Here is a 23,638-nt window from a genome sequence, read left to right on the forward strand (position 1 = left end):
GTCGGCCAACAGAATGCACAACACAATCACGGCGCAGATACTTTGCAGCTCCAGCTGACATCTACAAACGTGCTCACACTAGGCGTACGACGTAGTGTACGCACTCATCAGGCCAGTAGTGACGCCACTCGCGATGATGCCGATGCTGCTTGGACTGTATCCGTTGAAACGGGTTTCCCCAGCTCTTACCTTCTGCTGCTGATGATGTTGGTAGGTGAAAGCTTCAAAGATTTGACGCCAAAAGTTCAGTGGAAGTTCGTAATAACGAAGCGTAATAATGATCGCGAGTAAAAATTACCTAGTACGTTATTCTGAAATATTCGGTATTCTGAAATTCGTAGTACTGAAATTTTTTTACATATAGAGTATAGACGTTTTGGCGGGGATTTTCAAAAAATTCGTAAATCTGAAAAATTCGTTAATTTGATGTTCGTAGTAACGAGATTTTACTGTATCTGAAGTGAATTTTAATGCCAAGAGGGAGGTGGCTATTCAAATTGCAATCGCAGTGAATGCGCACCTTGGGGATTGAAATGGGAGGGCTGGTTGGGTGCGAAGATAGTCACAAAAATAGTAATTTCAGCATTCACGTGATAATGAAAATGCCTTACGATTGCTTAGTTTTTCGATTCGATGTTTTCAACGGCACTCCATGCTATCTATGCAGAGAGCCTAAGAATTTATAAATGACTTGAAAAAGTTAGTGCAGTTCGTGCCTTGTGATACTCTAGTAGAAAAAACTTCATTGAAAGGCTGTTTCAGAGTAATACTTGGCACAGATGACGTTGACGACCCAATCTAATGATTGCGCTATTTCATTTAGTGTGCTCAAAAGGCCTTTAAGGGCCCCTTTAAAAAGTGCACTCCCCCTCTTGCCCCGGAGTTGCCAAAAATTTGATTTTTAGGCTCCTAAGGTGACATAATAAATGTCATCATTCTGCTCCAAATCAAGGTTCTTCTGCTCCAAAATCTGATTCAGCTGTCTCACCCCTGTACATGGCTAGACTAGAAAGAAAGCTTGAAGTCAGTAAAATAGGTTTCAATCTATGTTATAGCCGCAAAGGACAGGAAGGGGAACAACATATCCCGGGATTGATATATGCAGATGACATAGTACTAGTAGCAGATAGCAAACAGTGTCTGCAACAGCTCACACATACCTGCGGGGAAGAAGCCACTGAACTGGGGTTAGAGTTTAGCACAGAAAAGTCGGGAGTTCTAGTTTTTAATGACAATGTCCGTAACGAATCGGTATTCGTTCAAAAAGCAGTGATACCATGGGTAACGAAATACAAATATCTGGGCATATGGTTAAACGAAGGTCAGGCGTATTTAAAAACTCATGAGGAGCATTTAAGAATGAAAGGCAGTAGAAATGCGTTCATCATGAAGCACAGAGCACTATGGGGATATAGCAGATATGAAGTAGTGAGAGGAATCTGGAAAAGAGTAATGGTACCAGCACTCACCTTTTCAAACACAGTAGTGTGTGTCAAATCAGAGATTCAATCAGGGCTAGAAGTAAATCAGAGGGCCGTAAGTCGATTGGCATTAGGAGCACACAGTAAAACAACAAATGAGGCAGTGCAGGGAGACATGGGATGCGCATCCTTCGAAGTGAGAGAAGCACAGAGCAAAATATGTTTTGAAGAGCGACTTAGAAATATGGATGATCAGAGATGGGCGGCCAAAGTGTTACGGTATCTTTACATGAAAAGTGTGGACACACAGTGGAGGAAAAGAACGAGAATGCTCAGGACAAAGTATATGAAACCTGGAAGTGCAGGGGAAACGACCAAGGCAATAAAAAATAAAGTGAAAGAAATAGAGACAACGACCTGGAAAAAGAGGATGGATGCGAAGAAGTCCTTAGATATCTACAGGATCGGGAAGCAGGAGATCACAAGGGAAAAATTCGATAATACCAAAGGGAGTGCGTTGCTTTTTGAAGCCTGGGCGGGTTGCTTGCGGACAAAAACTCTTATCCGCGAGCCGGTACAGGAAGAACTATGTGCAGGCTGCGGAAATGAGCCAGAAACCATGCGACATATTGTAACGGAGTACAAAAGTATCCGTCCAGTCCTCAGTGATGGAGCCATCCAGCTTCCGGAAGCCCTTGGCTTTATGGTTACCGGAAAAGTGAATTGGACAGCAGTAGAGGTTAGTAAAAGAAGGTTAGAATGTTGGTGTGAAAAGAGCAGAGAACAATCTGGGAAGACAGGCAAACAAAGAAGTCAGACTAGCACAAAAATTTCGTAAAAGTATTTTCTTTTTATTTTGATATTATTTTTTAGTTATTTTGTTTGTATTTTTTGGCGAGGTGATTGTACAGTGGCGTTGCGACTAAGGCCGCTGCGCAACGCCACCCCGTTACAAAGGGGAAGCCATTAAGCATCATCATCATCGAGAGGGACGCTCTGTCCGGTCAACAACAGATCGAGGTCATGACGTCACAGTCAAAAGTCATGTTGCAAAGACGTTTTCGTCACTTCCTGGGCCGTGGGCTTTTTTTTTGTTTTTACTTTTATCACAAAGGCACTGCGCATAGCAACAAAAAGCCATGCACTGCGGTAAGGAGTTTCACCCAAGGCTTCAGCCAAAGCATGTGGAGGCAATTGCCAAAGGCATTGTGTGTGAGCGCTACTGTCGCTTCGCCGTTTTTTAATTGTTGTTATTGCGTCATTTTGCCCCTGGGACTTTGTTCTGTGCCCGAGTTGGTTTTTTTACACGTGGATACCCACGTGATACGTTGTCGTGGCCGGTTACTTAAATCAAGTGCATCGTCCAAGTGTCCCTCGGCGTCGCATTGTCTGTTTCTCTGAGCCAGATCACGAATGAAGCCGTCGCCTTGAGCCCTCGCCGGTGAAACGGCGACAACACGACGACACCGATCTTTTCCCTAACAATCGAGGACGAAGTGTGACACCACTAGTTGTGCGCCGCCCATATCCTTACAAGAAAACAAGTCACGTTGCCGTCAGCAACAACATGCAGCAAAAGAGTTCACCAAGCGAGGATATGCCGTGCTGTGATGCAGCGAATTCAGTGATGTGGAAATGATTGTGTGCATTGGGGTGCCACGCTGGACGTACCACATTCGGCTTGTTATTGCAGTGACAGGTAAATGCGCCAACGAGACGTGGTCGAGCTCACTGTGTTCCGGTACATCTACGAATTCCACGGTGACAGAGAGAGAGAGAAAGAAAACCTTCAATGAAAGCTGAAGAGGTCAGTCTTACTAACGGAGAATTTGTTTTATGGTAAAGGTGAGATTAGCCATTGCACTTAGCTTGCTATCGTCCTTGATGTCTGCGCTCTTGATGGCTGAGTGCGATGCCTGCACGGGCAGCAATTTTTTGCAGTCAGCTGTATGATGCGGGCTTCCAAATACAAGTGCCTTACATACATACTATTACATATTGCATACATACTATTTTACATTGCCTAACTGGTGAAAAGCGCAAATTTTAAATCGTAAATCAGCGGGAAGCTGAAGGCATGTAAAGTTTGATAACTGCACGTCGCAGGCCTTATAGCTACAGCAAGTGGTGAGCCTGTCTTATATGCACCTCCTGCAGTTGTAACTGCCCTACCTGGCCTAATTGTACCCAGTGATGGTACAGGACGAGAATATTAACAGATACGCCATTTGCAGTGTCGTGGTATTTTATTGTCCCTCGGTTTTCTTAGTGCAGGAACACACCCAGCTCAGTATCATCACAAACTTAATAAATCAGAGCAAAGCGAAGTTCATCCAGCTGTGAGTGGTCACAGCGCTGTATTCGTATTTTTATGGCGAGCCTTCCCTGACCAAAACACCTTTTCCCATGGCGTTATACACCCATGACTACTATTTCCGAGACCTACTTTGGGTTGCCCATAGAAGCAGCCATTCCACTGAGAGAAGGAAGAGTCACCTATGCAAGCCTTCGCCATCAAGATGCCAATAGTCACCTGTACTCATGCTATTGTCACTCCAGTCGCCTTTGGAACTCTCAGCTGTGCATTGTGCTGTCAAAACTGCAAATGCTCAACGCAGGAACACACATGTACACTAGCTCAATCAGCACAGTAAAGCACTGGGACAGGAAGATGCTTTGAGTCTTCCAGCATATTCATGGTCACTATTCAATATTTCTATCCGGTGATTGCAAAGACACAGCCTGAATGCTTCTAACCACTTTGCCGACCACATTTTCCCGTCACCATACCAGACTCCTTGCCAAAATGACTGCCTTCAGGTCCTTCTGCTTTCTTAAGACTAAAAAATATCTGCCCTCAAAGCTGACGATGCATCTGCTCCCTTCCTTGCACTGTTTCCGAGAGGAGGAAGTTTCTCTCCAAAGGCTTCTAGTTGGAGTGGCCCTCACACTTTTTCAATCTGGACACATGTAATCCCCTGTCCACTGAAGTCCATATGCATGAGTCACTAAGTTGTGAATTTTCATAATGTCTTTGTACATTGATAGCAGGTATAGGTTCTCAAGAATTGACTCTGATGGGATGTTTTGGGGCAACACGTTACGTAAAATGGACTCAGCAAGCCTAAAAAGGCATTTTTAGGGCAACAAAAAGCCAATATAGACACGAATCTAAAAATAGGCCCTTATAGGCACTATCAACAGTTGATTAATTTAATTCCTGTAGTTCGTGCTCATATGTTGAACAAAGTTTACAGGGACTCCAGGAAAAAAATGGGAATTTTGCCTAAAGTTCTGATCTCTAGTTATACTTTGTACATCAGGGCATGAGCTGCGTCACAAATATTATCATGTGCCTGTGCATAACTGTTTTGTGTGCTGGAATTTGCTTTTTTTTACTGATGTTCACGTGGTTTCTGTATATACATGATTTTACTTTACCAGTAATACTTAGTTGCACTTGTTCCTGTCATCCTTTGTCTCGGCAAAATTTTGCCTGTATATATGCGAGTGTATCTTACTAATAAATCCTAGTTGGGAGTAGCACTTGGTAATGTCATCCTTCTTTGTCTCATCCAAATTTCGCACTTTACACGTGTGAAGTCGCCCAAAAGTTCACTTCGGTCAGCTACATGAGAGATCCGGTACATCACCCACTAATAGTCTGCATGGCTTCACCTAATAATTAGGCCGTAAGCTACAAGGGAGACTAACACTAGCCATCTAGAGTTAACATCTATAAAAAAAAGCGAGTAGTATAATGCACAAAAGAAATTGGAAAAGATATGAGGCTCTTTGGGCACAACTTTTTATTGCAATTGAATTTCCTGGAAAAAAAAAAAGTCAGTGTTGGGTGCAACAGGGCCTCAGAACACAAGTTGGCTTCAATGTTTGTTTCAGTGAAGTTTTTTCTGAGCCGACATCACAAGCACAGAGTTAGGTAACAGCACTGTATCTATATCAAAACTATCATGCATGGTGGTGCGGCTCCTATACTCAAAAAGTGCAAAGGCTTTATTAGAAGAGAAACAAAATTGCATGCAGTGCCCTTAGAGCAAGTAAAATCTTCATTCAGTAGCTTCTGCTTCACCTAATGGGAATGCACTGTCTCCTAATAACTGCTGAAGGTGGTACAAAAACAATTCACCTATTACCAACACACCCACTGAAAAGAAAGTGCTGGTGATCCCTTTTACATTCCTGTGTCTGACGTGTTTGCAGCACATTGTGGCAAAGTAATTTTTGTCCCCAGTGCAAATTACAAAAGGCGCAAATTGCGGCTCGTTGAATGTTATGTGGTGCTTTTGAATGGACTGCGTACTAAGGGTGGGCGATTGATCTACCAACTTCCCGATATATGCTTTAGTTGCGATTAATTTTTTAATCGGTTGAAGTCATGTGAGCAAACCGAAACAGGAGTGCCGCATTGAAATTGTGTGCATGTTGAAGACCATATTTGTGTTCAAATAACCCACCTGACGTTACAACAGAAAACAATGCAAGTATGCTCAGAGATGACAGCGATTAAAACTGATAGGGCGCAGAAGCATTTTATTATTATTATTATTGTTGTATGGATTCCATTAAAATATTATTTTTGGTCATCTTTTCGAAACCAATACTACCGGTTAATTGATTAATTAACAGATTAAAGCTAGCCAGTTAATTGGAATAAAACTTTTAACCGACGCCCAGCCCTACTATGTATGCAACCTACATCTTGGCTTTATTCAAAAGGTCAGACAGTGTACATCATTACTACAATATTGTTGTATGAGGAACAACACTACCACCACACAAGAATTATAATACCCACGGGTAGATTTCACAAACAGGCAGCCAGAATGCAAAGGAAGCCAAGTAAACCAGGGGAGACCATCCGCTTATTAAACAGCCATCGGTTCCGTTCTTGTGCAAGATGGATAAAGCCTGCCACTTGACCTTACTTCAACTGTGGTATCAAAACAGCTTGTCCGAGTTACTGCTGCTGCTTCATTTTTTTTTTCTGCCATGCTATAGGCACTCGGTACGAAATAAAATATTTGCTACCACTACAAAATGTCTGAACTAAAAGCCCACAACCCTCCCAGTTTTATTTCTTATAGGAGCTTCTGTAGAGACCAGGGCGGCGAGGATATGAAATTCTGCTTTTAAAGCTGTTTTATTGGAATAGCTTTTAATAGGAACAAAAAATTACCAGTGGCTTAGCTCGGCTATGCCAGGATATACGTAGCGTGAGCTAATGTTCAGCTGGTTATTCTTAAGTTTCCTGGTTGTCTAGGATTAGCTGATTATCATGCTTACTGTTGCTAAAACGATTTCCAAACTAATCCAGTCCTGTCCTGTCCTGTGCAGTCCCAGTCCTGTCCTGTGCAGTCCCAGTCCTATCCTGTGCAGTCCAGTCCAGTCACTGCTCCTCGCGCATGGCTCCTCCCGCAGCACGGCGGCTTTCCAGGAGCCATTCGAAACGCCTATCGAGCAGCTCCGGCGCAGCGTCAGGCTTGGCTACTGCGCAACGGAGGCGGACATCTAGGCACGCGCCGGCGCCAGTGCGTCTGCCGCGGCTATGACATCACTCCTCTGGAAAACGCGGACCGGCGAATGCGCAGACTCAATTCTCTACACACCCGTACTCCAATTGGATTGGATTTCAATCCAACACAATCCAATTTAATCCAATCCGATCCAAATGAATTCAATGCTCCTCGCGCTTGCGCAAAACGGCCCTTCACGGCACACGCGAAACTGCTCAACCTCGGCCGGTGTAGCTTGCGCTGCAATATTTTCAAATTATAGCGCTCTCCTAAAGCACTTTTCTTTTCGAAACGTGTTTTGGTTGTGTTGGTCTATAATATTGACAAAAAAATATATAAAAAAAATTACGAGCGCTACAATAACAGCGTATGAAAAGAACAGACGGCAAATACGCCAGCTGCTTGCCTTTCTCGTCCGTTGTTATTGTAGCGCTTATATTTTTTCAACTCCTTCCTCTTGTCCTTTAGCCGCACGTCACAGGTGCATTGCGGCAAAGCCTGTCGGCGCTAGCGGTGAAAGCGGCGCTAGTTAGCGGTGGTCGATCGGTCATCCAAACTTTCTATGGGCCTGGTACTGGTACTACAGCGGAGTTATGGTGGAGTCAGTGACTGTCGAACAGGCAACATGAGCAACACGCTTAAAGCAGATACGCGGCGCGTTCATCAACCAACAGCTCGTCGCTACACTTGACAAGCATGTAAGCAACCGTCCACGACGTCGACCCGCGGCTACATTGACACAAACTCGGCCATCAAACAAACGCCAAAGCGAACCTACCGCTGCGGAAGGGCGTATGTACCTGCGCAATAGTGATAAAAAAACACCTTACCGCAGTGCATAGCTTCTTGATGCTACACAGTGCCTTCGCGATAAAAGTAAAAAAAAAAAAAAAACCCAGGGTCCAGGAAGTGACGAAAATGTTTTTATCACGTGACTTGGCTGTGACGTCATGACCTCGATCTGTTGTTGGCCGGACAGAGCGTCCCTCTTCGAGAGGCGCCGCCGCGGCAGTCGCGGTTATGGATGTCGTTATTCCGATGTTGGATAGTAATTAACCTTTACAGAAAAAAAAAAAAAAGGCTGCTCGCGTCTGGTACCCCGTACCTTGCTAGGAACGTTTTGTTGCAAATTTGCCCGCTTGAGCTGTAGGGAAACGGCTATACGCGTCGAGCTTTGCGATCGCTGCGCCGCCTGCCGCCGCTTCTCCGCGGAGTTGACGGGACCAGCGCTGCGCGGCCCATAGGGGCTCATGCAGTGTTTCGGTTCTCTTTCGCTTCTTTTTGCCCTTCCAAGTGCTAAAAAACTTGTTATGGTGACGTCTGTAAGTAAACAGTACGTTTAGGTCACTTCAAAAGCCGCTGCGTCTTGGTAGAGTGCTCAAACACCAAGAATAGCTATCCGGGAACGCGGCTCTGCGTCCTTCTTGGCCGCTGTTACGGGCGTCGGTGACGGCAGCAGCATACCACCGCTGTCACCTGTCACGTCCAGCACAAGTGAATTTTATTGTCGCCTTGTTTAAACCTGATACTGGCACAGTGAGAGGTGTGTTTTGTTTCAACGAATGCGGCCTCATTACGAATATTTGCGTCGTGGAAAAATATATTTCGGGGATGTGATTACAAAATACCTGATAATAACTTGTGCCTTTTATAAGAATATAAGCCACGCGAAAATATAAAGTATATTCCAAGGCTCTGCGTCGTGAAAGATGAGCACTCATGCCTTATAGCAAGAACCAAGAAAAGTGAAATAAACCACTGAAAAATTAGTGGTCTGCAAGTCCGGAAGAAACAAAATAGCTCGTACAGAAATGAAAAAAAGAACTCAGTGCAGCTTCTGAAATGCTAAAGACTTTCGTATAAACTTCAGCCGGGTAGGTTTTACGAGACCAACTAGAATGCACTGCTATTTCGCGAGACATTGGGAGGGGGAGGGGGACGCTTACGTATTGTGTACGATTGCGGAGCAAAATCAAGGAAAGAACGTTTTAGTAATCACACACACAAGCTACTCGTTCATGTCACTCTAGTTTTTAGACTTCAACTAACAGCTGATCCCTCGGCAAACGCATTTTTTTGAGGTATACAAGTTCAAAACTGATAAAAGGTGTCGTTAGAAGATTGGGATATCTGATAAGGCCTTCTGATTCCCGTTTGTGCTAGATTCTGCAGGCTCCCTGCGTCATATGACTACGCTTCGAAGAAACGTTTAGTCGCGAATGGGCATTACTGTAGAAGCCCTTCTCCGGCCTGCTCGCGGAGGATTTATGTAACATATATGAATGTTTGCGGGCACTCAGCTGACGACAAGACGCCCCAGCATTCTTTTTTTTTTTGGCGGGCGCTGATCTCGGGTATAATTTTGGATTATCCATCGTACTTAATTCGTAGAGTGTTTGTGAAATTTACGTCCAGAGTAGTGATCAGTATCTGAGGTATGATATTGGCAAGCATAACTGGCGTGCTGTCAGGTATGAGCGCTCCACTAGGTTATATAAGCGCACATAACTGATTTACATCGTAATGTATAGCCATGGCATGACCATCTGGGGAAATTATGCTTACGGAGACACTGTTAGTAAATTTCAGGGCAGTGGAATCACAATAATCTCCATGTGAATATCCCTGTTTCGCGACGCCGACCTGTGACGCACACCTGGCGCTTGTACAGACCGAATGTACCAGACTAAGATCGCGTCACACACATTTACACTCTCGTAAACACACCACATTAGCGAACAGAGTGACTGCTCCACATAAATATGTATTTCCAACGCCTACAAACGGTAAATCTCCGTCAAGAATGGGCCCAGAAAGCAACGGTGACAGTGGGGAGCGGGCCGGCGACTCCCGCGGCTGCTTTCGAAACGGGCCGCTAGGGGGATTTCAGTGGCGCCCCTACAGGCCGCGCTCGAGGCGTATAAATCGAGTTTGGTGTCCTCTGCTACCTGCGCAGACGATCGATACGAGCGTACGCGTTCGATGTGCTGCCGGCGGACAACTGCCATGTTTACGAATCGATGTACTTTTTAGATGCGACTGCATCTCATTCACACGCCTTGTCCCTGCATCCGGCGTCGTCGGCGTCCGCCCCTTCCCCATTCTCCTCGCCGTGTGAGCTGCGCTCTCCGCCGCTCACCCCCTCTCCTCTCCGATAGCGAACACACTCTCGCGAGGGGCATTGGATTGGATTCGAATGGATTTGGTTTGGATTGGATTGGATTAAAGCGGATTGTGTTGCGTCATAGCCGCGGCAGACGCACTGGCGCCGGCGCGTCCCCTCACCGTTATGCGCGCTATAAATCGCGGTGCCTGCGCCGCTCCGCTCCGTCGTTCCAGCACCGTTCCTCCGCTGTCCAACGCTGCAACGTGAACCCCCTATGAGTCGCATCTACACAGGGGTTCCCGCGAGGGGAGGTGGGAGTTTTTTTTGTATTTACTGTAATAAAGTGCCGGCATGAACCTACTTGTGAATTCGCCTCTACGGAAGCAAATTATAACCAGTATTCACGCGTCCAGTAGCACCCGTGAGTGAGGAGGAGGAGGACAGAAACGTTTATTGGAGCGGAAAGCACTCGGTTACAACTCAAGAACGGCACCACCTCATGTAGTGTATCACTCCGCCAAAGCGCCAGACCCGTGACGTCAGTGCACGCGCGTTTTGAAAGGGGTTTGCTATGAATGCGTGATATCGTCTGCTGTTTTGGGTTTTGAGTGGCCTTCCTAGTCCGGATAGCCGCGAGCCGTGGCAGCTGCTCTTGCCTGGGACACGAGGTTAACCTGCGTCTCTAGCAGGCAGCTAGACAGAGTGAAAAAAAAGTAATTTAGGCGGCCTATTCTGTTCCCTATATTTTGCGCCCCAAATGTTTTCGAGTCTTACTTGCAGCGTGTGCATAAAATTGACAGTCCGATAAGTAATACAAGAAAGGCGAGCTTTTTGCTGCTTTATTGAAAGTGCAAGCAAGTTTGGAAGGTAAAAATGAAAACACATTTTCTCTAGGTGGGAGTCACGACAATGGCCTAGCCAAGCGAAGTTATGTCGCATAAATGTGTTCAAAACAAAGCAAGACGCCTGCGAGTTTATGTTGTGCGACTCAGTTTCAAGTATTTCGAAGCCTGACGGTTTGGAGTGTTGCTGCTGTTAATGCTCTTAGTGAAAAAAATTAAGGCGGGTTGTTAGATAAAAAGCAGTGAGCTCGGCTGCCACATTTTTGCAGTGGTCAGGGCAGCCAAGCTGGAGCTCCCTTTTTGCCTTTACCACATCCACAATATCAAGAATGCTGTCTGAGTGTAACTCTCGAAGGCTAAAACACGTAGTGAAGGCATTTTCCAAATCAGAAACAAACTAGTAGAGAAGCGCAGAGGGGTATAGAAGGCCTATGTTGTCTTTCATACGCGTGAGCTCAGCTAGACTTAAGTTTCCCGCTTCTTCTTTGGTCATCAAAAGCAAATTTAGGCAGCCTTCACAGCCAGTCTGCCATATACTCTTCCTTGCTACATAGCCTACAGCTATGTAGAAAATGAGCCGGCTGTCACTTGATGCTTCTTGGGAGTGATCTGGAAGCTTTCGCAGGAGCGCTGTCTGCTGCATCGATGTTGCCTTGATCGAGGAGTTTGTCCACGAGTTCCTGCTTGTCGCTGGGAGCCCTTTTTTGGCAAGTATCTGCATCTAACAGTGAACTAAGGGCGCCAGGCTCGCAGTTCCCCTTGGAAACAGAATGGGCAAGGTTTTTGAATGCGAGACAGTTCACAGTAACCACGAACTGCTGAGGCGTCGGGTGCGAATTGCAGCCGGACGACTGTCTCACAATTCTGAAGAGATGCTGTGCGGGATCCTGGCTGAGACGGCTAGTCATCACGTACTTGAAACCTACATGTTGTGCGAGGTACGCCAACAGTGACAGTACACTGGACTATCACGCGCAGTCCTGTAGCTGTGGACTGTCTTAAGAAGCCATCCTTTCCGTTGGTGTGCTTCTCCCATGCACTGAGGAAGGACAAAGTAGTGTAGCTTGTCCACCGACGAAGAATTTGGTCGTAAAGCTTCAGCAATAAAGCGAGATGTCATCACTTGGATGAGGTCACGGATGGTCCTGAAACAAAACATACGTTTTATAGCGCACATCAGGAAGTACAAGCCTGGTGTCGCATGGTTACATCTAACAATTGTTACCTGCTAAGGAATTGGCTTCGTATACTCACTCAAAAAAATGTAGCGTAGCTGAAATGTCCCCGCACTCCTCCTCGACCCCCGCCCTGTACAACTTCAGTCCCTTGATCACTTTGTCGCTGAAGAGCTGGAAAGCTAGTGACACCCTCTGGACCTCGAAATCGGTGGGATCTGTGTGACTAGAAGTGATTCCATGCAGGGCCTGCAGAGCAACATGTTTTCCATCCAAAGCCACCGCTTCGCGTACAGCCTGAAGAGACACCTAAAATATAAAAAAAAGGTTGCACTTTATACACCTCCCTAGATGAAATAAATATTATCATGATGAATCCGGTTCAACCTGTCTAAACATCACTTACATCGCCCTCTGGAAGTTTATAGTTGGAAGTCAGCAGGCCATTGCGGAGGCATAAAACAGGATGCGGTGCGCTACACTTCGTGTTTGTTGTAGATGCGTGAATTCTCATCAAGGACCACATCTTCCTGTTCCAAGTTGCTCCGTCGCTTGCTATGAAGTCGACTTTGAGCCCTGATTTCTGCGCCAAAATTACGGTTTCCAGCATTATTTTTGCCAACAAGGTACCTTTTATGTTGTTTTTTGTGGCAAATGCTGCAAGCACCTGAGTCCATTTACCAACAAATGGGACGAAAAGTATTGCCATCCCATGGTCACAGACGGTGTGCGTATCTTCTTCTGACGTGAAGGGGCCAAGATCCACGAAGCCTCCAATGTGACCACCGTTGTTGACTGACAAATGCTCAGACAACTTCATTTCGTCAACCAGGAGGCCTCCATGTAGCTTGAACTCGTCCATTAAGCTCGTTTTCTCCCTCAGCACGTCAAAAACTTTCATGTTGAAGCCAAACCCTGTTTTGTACGACTTCAGATACTTCCTTAGGGCTGTTTTGCGGGGTACTGCAAGTATTTTCTCCTTTCTCAGGTGCTCATACAGCGCAGAACTCTTCATTTTCATCATCAAGCACTCCAACACCCATTCCTGTGAATATCTCATGCCTTTAGTGCTTCTCCGCCAGGAAGACTCGAAAATGTGACGCACCGCCTCACGCTGCTTGGGTGGAAGCCCCGCTATCTTCGCAGTGAGAGCGTCTTCAGTAATGTTCGTGTTCTTGGCCACTGTTGCTGCAAGTTTTTTTTGTAGGGCTTTAGTACGGTTTCGGAGTCGTGCAGCCTTTTGTTTTTCAACCTTCAATCGTTTAGCTGCGACTTTCATTCTCGCCACGTGAACTCTTGGTCGTGAGATGCGGGACTTCCTACTTTGCAGGCGTTTCCGTGTGGCCTTGCATTCTGCGCAAACGGCACCTAAAAAACAAAAAACAAAAACAAAACAAAACGCGGGTGGCACGAGAGAATAACTCGCAAGATGCTGATACAGCTGATTTTCTCAGCAGCAAAGCTTGCAATGAACAAATCACGTTCTGAGGAAACTTTCCCCAGGCACTTAGTGCTGAAGGCAGCGTCTCCAAACGTGGTCGTTTGAGATCGCAGCTTCGGTTTAGCACGTGCAATACATGATCACTAAACTACGTAGCCGTCATGGCCCCTTTACAAGCTGAACTGCTGTCAGCTTCTTGCAGCACACTGTTCGCAACAGCTAAAGAATCTATTTCACCGCTTCCGCATAACACACCGCGAAAAAATGTTTGCGCCGACACTTTGTCGTCATGTGGGCAGAAGAGCACGGATTTCTCGTGTAAAATTTCTAGATTTTCTTCTCTTCGTATCGATGTGGTAGCGAAAAGAACGTTTCGATCGTCGGCACAATTTAGCCGGCACCAGAGCTTTGAAGGAAGCTTGACTTCTTGAAGAAGGCTCACTGTGAAAGCATCCCATTCCACAGAACTTGCGACTTCATTTGTCGAGCCCTGCGGAGAGAGGGAAGCCTCGAGGTGTGGCTGGCGCACCTCATCTTCTTCGGCTCTTGAGCTTTGTCGTGGCTTCTTGCTTGCTGACGAAACTGAAACTTGTTGTTGCCCGCCTTTTTCTTTGCGGCTTCCGCGTGCTCCGTTCAGAATTCTACGCACAGTCAGGCAGAATGGTAGGTACTGCACCTGGAGCCAGGGACGGCTTCCCGCGTGCAAGTCGCACTTCACAGCCGTTTATGACGTGGATGTAATCCCGTAACATGCACTCGGGCTCAAAGTGGCGCTCACAAACGGCTGAAAATATGGTCAAGGGTTTGTCCAGTCTTCCCAAATTTTGTTCCCACTTTTTGCGCAGTTCATCGTCCAGGGGAGCGGCGAACAAAGACGCCTTGGGAGCACCTGGGTAACCACTGTGACAACCCGCAGCAAAGCAATAGGTGTCCGTCCTTCGTTTTGGCATCGCGGCTACCCGGCCTGTCTATATCCTCTATTCGACAGCACTCGCAATAACTATTTACCTGACGATTGCATTCCTCTTGCTGCTGTAGGGGAACATCACGGAAACGTAAAACACGCAGAAAATGAAAAGCCGGCCTCAACCATAAACAGATGGACAGTGTCTGACCCAATCCTTGGTCTGACCGCGCGCCGCCAACGCATCGCACATCCGCTCGTATCGTCTGCGCCGCTAGCAGACGACACAGCGCTACCGTACTTTGTTTGTAGCCGTTGCCCGATGGCTCAAGCCAGAGTTACTTAATATGTACAGTTGCGAAACTCCGCTTCAGAATCCGGGCGGCGCTAGCCCCCCTGCTCCGTGGAAGCTGAGGGGCAAGTCGACGCGCGCGGCACCTAGGAGATAAAAACTGAACTTCGCTGGACTATTATTACTCAACATTTTTTTTGTAAAATAAAGATTGCTTTTTAAATTAAAATACACTAATTACACGTAAAATTTACTTGCGTTCTTGCAGCTTTTCTATTTGTGACTTACGGCAGCAGCCGCAATCATTGAGTACTACTTCAACTTTCTGCCGACAGACTACAGGCTAGTCAACTTGCCCCTAGGGTGCCTGGATGTTCCTCCTCGCCCGCCCCTCCGTGAAGGGTGGAGACATCCTTTGCAGGGTCCCTTGCCGCTTCGACCGGGGGCCCTATTCTCGACTGCACAAATTGCCGGCATTTCGCCCATGTTTTTTTGCGTAAGCACGACGTAAGCAATCAGTGACGTGCTGCACCTATAGCTATGACGACATGCAGTGTAATTTGACGAGTCACGCATAAAGATCGCTACCAAGGTATCAAATATTGTGCAAGAAAGATATAAAAACACTTGGCATGTACTATAAAAATTAAGACGGTAGCTGAGGCTGACAAAAAAAAAAAAAAACATTTCTGGAGGTCAAATTTGGCGCCAACACCACAAGGCGATCGAGTAACGTTGATCCAAAAGCGAGCGAAAGGTGGATGTCGAGCTAAATAACATCACACAATTTTTTTACCGTATCTATTTATTTCTTTCAATCGCTTTTATTAACATAGCTGGGCTCTCTGCTTCAATGCAAGCTTTGTTGCGTTATCACCTTCCCTGCCGCCACCGCCGCCACGCCATCGTCTGCTGCTATGTTACAAGTTTATGGCGTGATCACAGAAAAAGACGGCCGCGACCATCGCTTCTATGACACATAAGAGCAGCGAAGCGCTACGCTTGATAACCGCGGAGCGCACCGATGTCACCGATTCACTCATTCGTCAAGCTCGACTGCAATCAGCGCTGTAATGAACTAAATAGTCACTTTTCATTGTTATTTTTCTCTTGAGTTCGATCATGTGACCCAACAGCTTACGAGGACAAGTATGGACAAATGCCATGCATTGGGTTCTCTTTGTCATGGAGAGGCTTGTACTGCCCTCTTTTGTTGCGGTTACGCCAAACAAATAATTTTTATTTCATTGCCAAACATAAAAGCAAAATACTGCATGTTATTTGTATGATCCATGATCGCTGACTTGGAAGCAGTTGAAACTATAATTTGTTTCGGTAGGAAACATGCTTTAAACAGCGCGCATGCGAAACTGCGCCTGCTGCAAATTGCCGCACATTTCGCGGCCCCGTAAGTCGGGGCAATATTGTGCCCTATTTTGCTTGTATTTTGCGACAAAAACAGCCGCCATTTTTAAGCTGTTACGTAACATTACGTCACTTTTACGCAGGCTGAAGTTGCCAATGCATGACGTAATCGTTCCCGCCAACTGTTTAAATTACGTCACGCCTTCTCAGCCAATCACAGAGGGGGTGTGTATTACAAGCAGTATTGTTGAATAGCAAAGACAGGCTTACGTTGTCATGTCCGCTGCATTTAGTCTGGTTTTTCATTGCCGGCCAAGAATTATGCGCCTTTAGTAACGAGAAATAAGGCAAACTTTAGAACTGGTGTCCGTAGACGACATGAAACGTCAAAATGACGACAGCACACACAACCGCTTTGTCAACCGGAAGCACGTGACCAAAATTGAAAGCCAATCAGAAAAGACTTCCGGAAAATTGCCTGAATTGCCGGCAATTTGTGCAGTCGAGAATAGGGCCCCGGTTTTCGGAGCCACCGACCGCCATTACGAACCCCGCTACTGCGGCGGAACCGCCGAATTGTGCAGCGGCCGACGTGCTGTAGCAGTCTGGCCGCGATTAGCGGCTCAAAATGCCTGGTTGCTGCGTGCCTCTGTGCACAAACCACTGCAGGAATGGTTGGCGAATGTTGGCGAATGTTTCTGTGGTGGCATCTTGTGCAATATTTTTAATTGATCTAGTGAAGGTGCTGAAGCAGACACGTACTTTTGGGATTTCATTGCATCATTTTGAGTATTATAACGAGATGTGGCTGTGTGTAGCAAACTGGGAGACTTTCTGTCGTAATCAGTTCCCTTTGAATTATATTTCATGACTTCTCGCTTTGTTTGTTTGTGTTTGTTTGTTTTTAACTTTTTATTAAATGATCCCCAATTCTTTTACTTTTAATTATGAATCGATTGTGAATCGATTTTTCTTCTGATAGTTTTCTTTCAAGTTCCCCTCCTCCATTTTTGGAGGTAGGTCCACTAGAGCTGTGCACGGGCCAGGGCTGGCCCGAAAGCCCGAGCTCGGCCCGACCCGCGGGCCGGGCTCGGGCCGGGTAGCACGCATTATTTCGGGCCCGGGCCGGACTCGGGCTTGAACCAAAATTTTGTCGGGCCGTGCCGGTCCGATCCGGCCCGGGCAGTTCCTGAGGCACGGCTATCCTGTGCAGCAAATTCTAAATTGCTGGCAAGATAAAGTTTTCTCGTTGATATTTCAGGTAAAGTGAAAACAAAAAAAAGGAAGTGCTGATTCACTACCGCGCCGTTAAAAGATATGATAAAAATACGATTGCACTTAGAAAGCCTTCACATCAATAAACGAAACGTCTGGGTCCCATCAGCTTAGTTTGTGCTGCTGAGCACGAGGTCGCGGGTTCGATTCCCGGCCGCGGCGGCCGCTTTTCTGATGGAGGTGAAAAGCAGAAACGCCCGTGTGTACGAGATTTCGGCGCGCGTTAGATCCCCAGGTGGTCAAAATTAATCCGGAGCCCTGCACTACGGCGCGCCTCATCGCCTGCGTTGCGTCGGCGCGTTAAACCCTACAATCAATCAAACCATCAGCTTAGTGGGAGAGAGCGGGCCAGAAAACGAGGGCACTCCAGCCACCGACTACAACATGATTGTATTTGCCCTCTCCTTTTCAAACTAAAACAAACGGAACAAACATGGCCTGGATTTCGCAGTGTGTGCAGAGTTTGAAGAACCAATTTTCTAAGCAGAGCCCATAATTATTTCGCGCAAGAATTTTTTTAGAGCCATGACTAGAGGCAAGAAAGAACACAAGCGCAGATAAAATCATGCTGCCAACGTAACTAGAGGGAAAGACAAAATTCAAATGGTTATACCGGGCGCATCGTCTGATCAAATTTCAGCAAGGAATGGAAGAACGCAAGGTGCAATATCTGTTGAAGAATTACAATAATAAAAAAAATCCCCTTACTCGGAATCATTTAAGGTATCCTCGGGTGTGCCTTGATTTCGAAGACTGGCAAATGAAGTGGCAAATGAAGTTACACGGCTATACAGCTTCTCATTGAGGATAAGTTGTACAAAGTTCGGTCCAAGTTTAAAGGAAATTTAAATCTTAGACAGTCGTATTCGCTTTGTGCTTACGCTTTTTAGGTTAACAGCAAACTTTTTCAAGTTCTTGTTAATATCCTGTCGGACTAGGGATGATATTTAACAACCCGCCGCGGTGGCTCAGTGGCTAAGGCGTTGCGCTGCTGAGCACGACGTCGCGGGTTCGATTCCCGGCCGCGGCGGCCGCTTTTCTGATGGAGGCGAAAAGCAAAAACGCCCGTGTGTACGAGATTTCGGCGCACGTTAAAGATCCCCAGGTGGTCAAAATTAATCCGGAGACCTCCACTACGGCGCGCCTCATCGCCTGCGTTGCGTCGGCGCGTTAAACCCTACAATCAATCAATCAATCAATCAATATTTAACAACACTCTGGCGGGCTCGGGCCGGGCTCGGGCCGGGCTCGGGCTCACATTTTAAATATTCTTCGGGCTCGGGCGGGCTCGGGCTCAATTTTTATAAATATCTCGGGCCCGGGCCGGGCCCGGGCTGTGTGTTTATCGGGGCGGGTCAAGCCGGGCCTAGAAATTTCGGCCCGTGCACAGCTCTAAGGTCCACCCCCTCACCCAAAATTAACTTCTGCATGCTGCGCCACTATTTACTGTACCTATTAAATGGCTTCGCCGATTAGGCAGTTTTGTTCCTTTACAAAGCGTTTACATTTGGGCTTCTTGGCAGATTTTTCTTTTTTTTCTTTGTGTTAACCGCGGTGCTTTAGACAAGTATCTGATATTTCGTTCATTCACTTTTAGCTTTTGTTTTTCCCTTGGAGAAACAACTACATACACTACTACAACAACTGAGTCCTCGCTTCGCCATTTGCGCATAACTTATATACAAGGTATGCTTTTTGCGGCTATGATTTTCGGCAAAGAAGGCTCATGATTAATATCAGTTAACTGCGAAATCAAACACTTAGTGGAAGAACAGAGCGATTGATGTAACATACCTCTCCCGCGAAGTCTTTGCACAATACATTGCCGGTCGAACGCACTTATATAAGACGCAACTTTTTCGCAGATGAGATTTAACACCAAAACTAACGATCAAGAAGCGAGCCTCATTGATGCATTATTGTGCGTGTTGCATTTAAAAGTGTAGAGACATTGCACTGACTTAAGGTTACAAAACAAAAAAAGTAGGAGACGCACTTATACGCGGTAGCGCACGGATGCGCCTCTGTGTGCCGTGTTTCTCCCTCTATTTCGTCTTGTCGACTTAGCTAGCGCAGTGTTTTCACTGTTAAGACGTACAAACAAGCCCACAAATAAGTTCTCCTTCCCTCTGGAAGCGGTTTGTGGCCACGGAATGCGTGTGCATATAAGAATCCGATAACACATCCCCGTGCTTGCAGCGCGCTGCCCCAGTGGCGGGGAACAACATGGCGGCTTCCGTAGCAGACGACGCAGTTGTCTCCACCCGTCACGGAGGGGCGGCGAGGAGGAACATCCAGGGGCGGCGAGGAGGAACATCCAGGCACCCTACTTGCCCCGTGCTTGCCCCGGCGCAGGGGGGCAGCCGAAGACCGGCTTTTGATACATGAGGCCTATGGGGAGTTTCGCAACTGTATATATCCAGTAACGCTGGGCTGAAACGGGTCTGATAACCAACAAAACGTTCCTAGAAAGGTACAGAGGCAACAGAAATGAGCATCTTTCTACCATAAAGGTTAATTACTATACCACACACTAAAAAACGGCAGCGGCAATACCTGGCGAGCGCCCCAAGCAACGGCCCGTTCAACCACGGCACTGTTTTCGGAGAAGGCGCAGTGGCGCCTCTGGCGGCGGTAGACGCGTTTTACTTCAGCCGAACTAGAGTGTACTCTAGCCGAACGCTGCAGAGCGCTCCCGTTCGCGCCACTGGATCAAGACAAGTTCACTGTACCCAATACGTGGATAATTAAAAAGAAAACAAATAAATCACTAATTATAAGAACATAAACAATCAAAAAGTATTTAAACAAGTAAATGCACTTTAATATTACCGTAATTACCCGATTCTAACGCGCACCCGATTTTCCAGGCAAAAAACCGAAAAAAATTGCACCTTCGTTTGTAACGCGCAAGGAACTTTGTGAGCAAGAAAAGCGAATGCGGGAGAAACGGGCGATTTATTCCCCGAAATAATCTCGCTCATCTCACTCCTCGTCGCTCTCCGAGAGCTCCTTGTCGCCTTCCCCAGACCGCAACATCTCGTCATTGGTGCCGTCAAGCGCGTTCACGATGCCACACTTTTCAACGAACGTTCAACCATGTTCGATGGGATCGTGGCCCACGCCTCGCACGCCCATCCAGCGAGCTTCTCCAGAGGCATACGCTTCAGCCAACCGCTCGTTCTGAACGCGTGGGAGCCGCTCGTAAGCCGCGGAAGCGGCGCACCTTCGTTGCCGCTGCTGCCATTGCTGTTATCAAGCACGCAAGTGGAATAATTTGACGATATGTGTGAACGCCGAAGGAAAATCCTAGGCGCCTTGATCCGAAAAATTGTTGCTTGAGATGATGATGGCGATGGGTGGAACGAAATTTCAGCTGTTTCGGCAGTTTCGGTTTCGTATCCGATTCTAACGCGCATGCGATTTTTCGGCCTATTTTTACGGAAAAAAGGTGCGCGTTAGAATCGGGTAAGTACGGTATTACAGCGAATGTAAAGAATTCCCTGAATTCTTGCGATGGCGGCGCCGCCGTGCGGTGGCCGGCAAAAACTCACGTCGTCTGCTACATGAACATCGTTGAAGATATCGCACCCTTTGGCTTGAAACGCGCAGAAATGTCAAAACCCGGGCGTGAAACGAGTAATCCTCTGGGCTAAAATGTGCACCGGTAGTGTCGTATATCGCCAAATGTATGTTTCTTCTCTTAATCTACCCGCGGTGTTTCACGTTTGGTGAAAAGTCCTGCCGATCTTCAGACTAGCACCTCGCTGCATGAACACGCACTTATGAGGCGAAAGTTCAGCAAATGTGACGTCGAATAGAACAAAAGCATGTATAGGTAGTCATATATATGAGTATGATGTATTCGGTGCTAAGAAAACAGCGGTGCTATGTTTTGTTTATAATCGCAAACTGTAAATTTGCCCGTGATTGGCTGTTACAAGGAAGCACGAATATTGATTTGACTGTCAGAGTATGACTATTGCTTGTCGTGCCGAACAGAAAATATATGCTAAAGGTCAATATAGTAGCCCTTAAGCGGAGTGTCACAAGGGTTCGCGAACATTAAAACAAAATAATAAAAAAGACAACATCGAGGCACTGGTTGGTATTGAACCTTGGTCTTTTCCGTGTGAAGCAAGTATTCTACCACTGCGCTATGTTTGGAAGTGCTTTTCTTTTTTTTTGTTTTTTTTGTTTCCCCCAACACAACCTTTATTTACAAACATACATTTATACACAATGCACTGGCATGCTTGAGGGGGTGACCGACAATGGTACGCGTACATACTGTGGCCACAAGGACTCCAACCACCTTTAGGCCGCCTGCACTTGAGTCGCAAAGTACGCAACACAGTGGAACTGCGGAGGAAACAAAGAACAAACAAGCAGGGGAATATGACATTCGGAGACACTATAAATCAGAGTACATGAACAGAAAAATTGTGGGAATGTAACATGTTCCCATGTGGATATACAATGCCTGTTCAGCGGGGAAAAGCGTCTCTACAACGTACTAGTGTGGAACATCACAGCCGTTGCCAGTGATGCACCTCTTTGTCTTTGAAGCGCTGCAGTGCTTGGCATCCTCTTTTCAGTGAGTCGTGGAGCTCCGTGTCAGAATATGATGCCCCCAACACTCTACTGTCCATTCAGCCTTTGCCGTGAAGTGCCGCCAGGTAGGCCTGGGGTTCCTAGTGCACTGCACTGCGTCCATTCGAGCCCTCCACAGCGAGTGGAGCCCCAGGACAAGCACACAGTCCCGAAGCACCTTGTTCTTTGTGGGCGCACTCAGGTGCCGGAGGCCTGACCATGACAGGTCCCATCGTTTGGTGTATGCAGTCTGCAGCTCGTCCCAGAAGACGGCCGCAGTTGTACAATCTGTGAGGACATGTTCTGCCGTTTCTCGTTTTCCACAGAGGAGGAAACCCGCACCGCCATGGAGGGAGAATCCCTTACCCACCAAACGTGCCTTTGCGGGCAGCACTCCCATGTGGAGGCGGAAATAAAAGTCCTTTGAAGCGGTGGGCACAGGGAGTCTTATTATCGTTTCAAGACGTCGTCAGGTGCTGGGAATTGTCGGTAAAAAGGGGGCTGCAGGACCTTCTCCACGAGGTGCTGATTCGCTGTGGCAATGAATGCCACCATTAGTTGCTCCATTGTCCTGTGGCAGGTGAGGTGTGCCACAACCGCCTACTAGACAGGCGTTCACCGTCGTGAACATTATAACCCCGCGAGCTGGACTTTGCCGTATTGGTATTGCTGGATTTTTTTAACGGCACAAATGAGGAAAATGATATGAAGCTTCAGCGTCGAACACTGGAGCCAGTTCGTTCTTCACCCGCATTTACGAACCAACCCCGGAACCCCCGCATTTACGAACCAACACATGCTTATTTCGGAAAAGAAAGCGGGCTTGTGTTTTAAGGAAACTGGCCTAACAAAATTGACAGTTGGGATTCTCAATGGGGAAGATCGTTAATACACGTGGAAGTAACTGAAAAGAGGTGGCTGCTGTATTCTTCGTGCTACTGTATCACCCGTGTGCTCAGTGCACTAAAAAATAAATCTGATTCTTTACTGCCTCTCCTGTATTTGTTCAGGTTTGTGCACAAAATCTGTTCCGTTTAGCACATTGCCCATAGGCGAAACAAAATGCCATTTACAGATAGCAGCTGACAGAGGACAAGTGCTGTGACCGGAGCTAGTGTTTTGTGTTGCTTTCTTGAAGGGCTCGTGGAGTGACGTTTTGGCTGGTGGATTTCCCATCCAGACACGAGCACCTTGAAGGGTTTTCAGGGCGACGTTTTGGCCGGTGTCTTTCTCGTCTAAGCATGCGCACATCACCGGTCGCCCCTTAATGCGTGCACGGTCAGGGTGGACTTCATGCACCGCCAGGCTTGTTACGTTCACTGATGAAATGCCCATTGCACTGGTGGGAGATATAAATTTGGTCTTCTCTGTGGTCGAGTCGTTTAGGTTGGTGTGTTAGACAGTAAGATGCCTACTATGTGGAAGGGAAACGGACAGTTCTATGCTTGTCCAGTGTAAAACTCTAGCGCTTTCAAGTTTCATTCAGCTAATCAATTACGAAGTTAGGCTCAATCACAAACTGCAAACGTGCCTTGTTTTGTCCACTTCTTGGTGCCCAGTTTCGCTGGTCACCCTTCTTCACAGAGTGGTAGGGCGCCGATTTTTTTTTATTTGCCACGAAGTGAACGTGCAGAATCATGGTAAGGGCCATGTGTTCATATATATTATCTGACTTCTCAGAAAAAAATTT

At 46.8% G+C, this 23,638-nt stretch overlaps 2 protein-coding genes and 1 pseudogene across 7 annotated transcripts in view; 1 reads left to right on the top strand and 2 right to left on the bottom strand.

Annotated features, from left to right (window-relative positions):
- LOC144163035 (uncharacterized) overlaps nucleotides 1-23,638 on the top strand; it is a 265,629-nt gene that overhangs the window by 13,905 nt on the left and 228,086 nt on the right. The window lies entirely within an intron of this gene.
- LOC144163036 (uncharacterized) lies at nucleotides 10,905-12,120 on the bottom strand (annotated as a pseudogene).
- Nucleotides 12,275-13,477, bottom strand: LOC144163037 (uncharacterized). The gene has a single exon (XM_077693823.1). The coding sequence runs from the start codon at nucleotides 13,355-13,357 to the stop codon at nucleotides 12,470-12,472; it is 888 nt and encodes a 295-aa protein (XP_077549949.1). The 5' UTR covers nucleotides 13,358-13,477; the 3' UTR covers nucleotides 12,275-12,469.

Source organism: Haemaphysalis longicornis, unplaced genomic scaffold (assembly GCF_048455015.1).
Source record: "Haemaphysalis longicornis isolate Haplotype H1 unplaced genomic scaffold, Haemaphysalis longicornis Haplotype H1 scaffold_12, whole genome shotgun sequence".
In the NCBI taxonomy this organism is placed as follows: Eukaryota; Metazoa; Arthropoda; class Arachnida; order Ixodida; family Ixodidae; genus Haemaphysalis; species Haemaphysalis longicornis.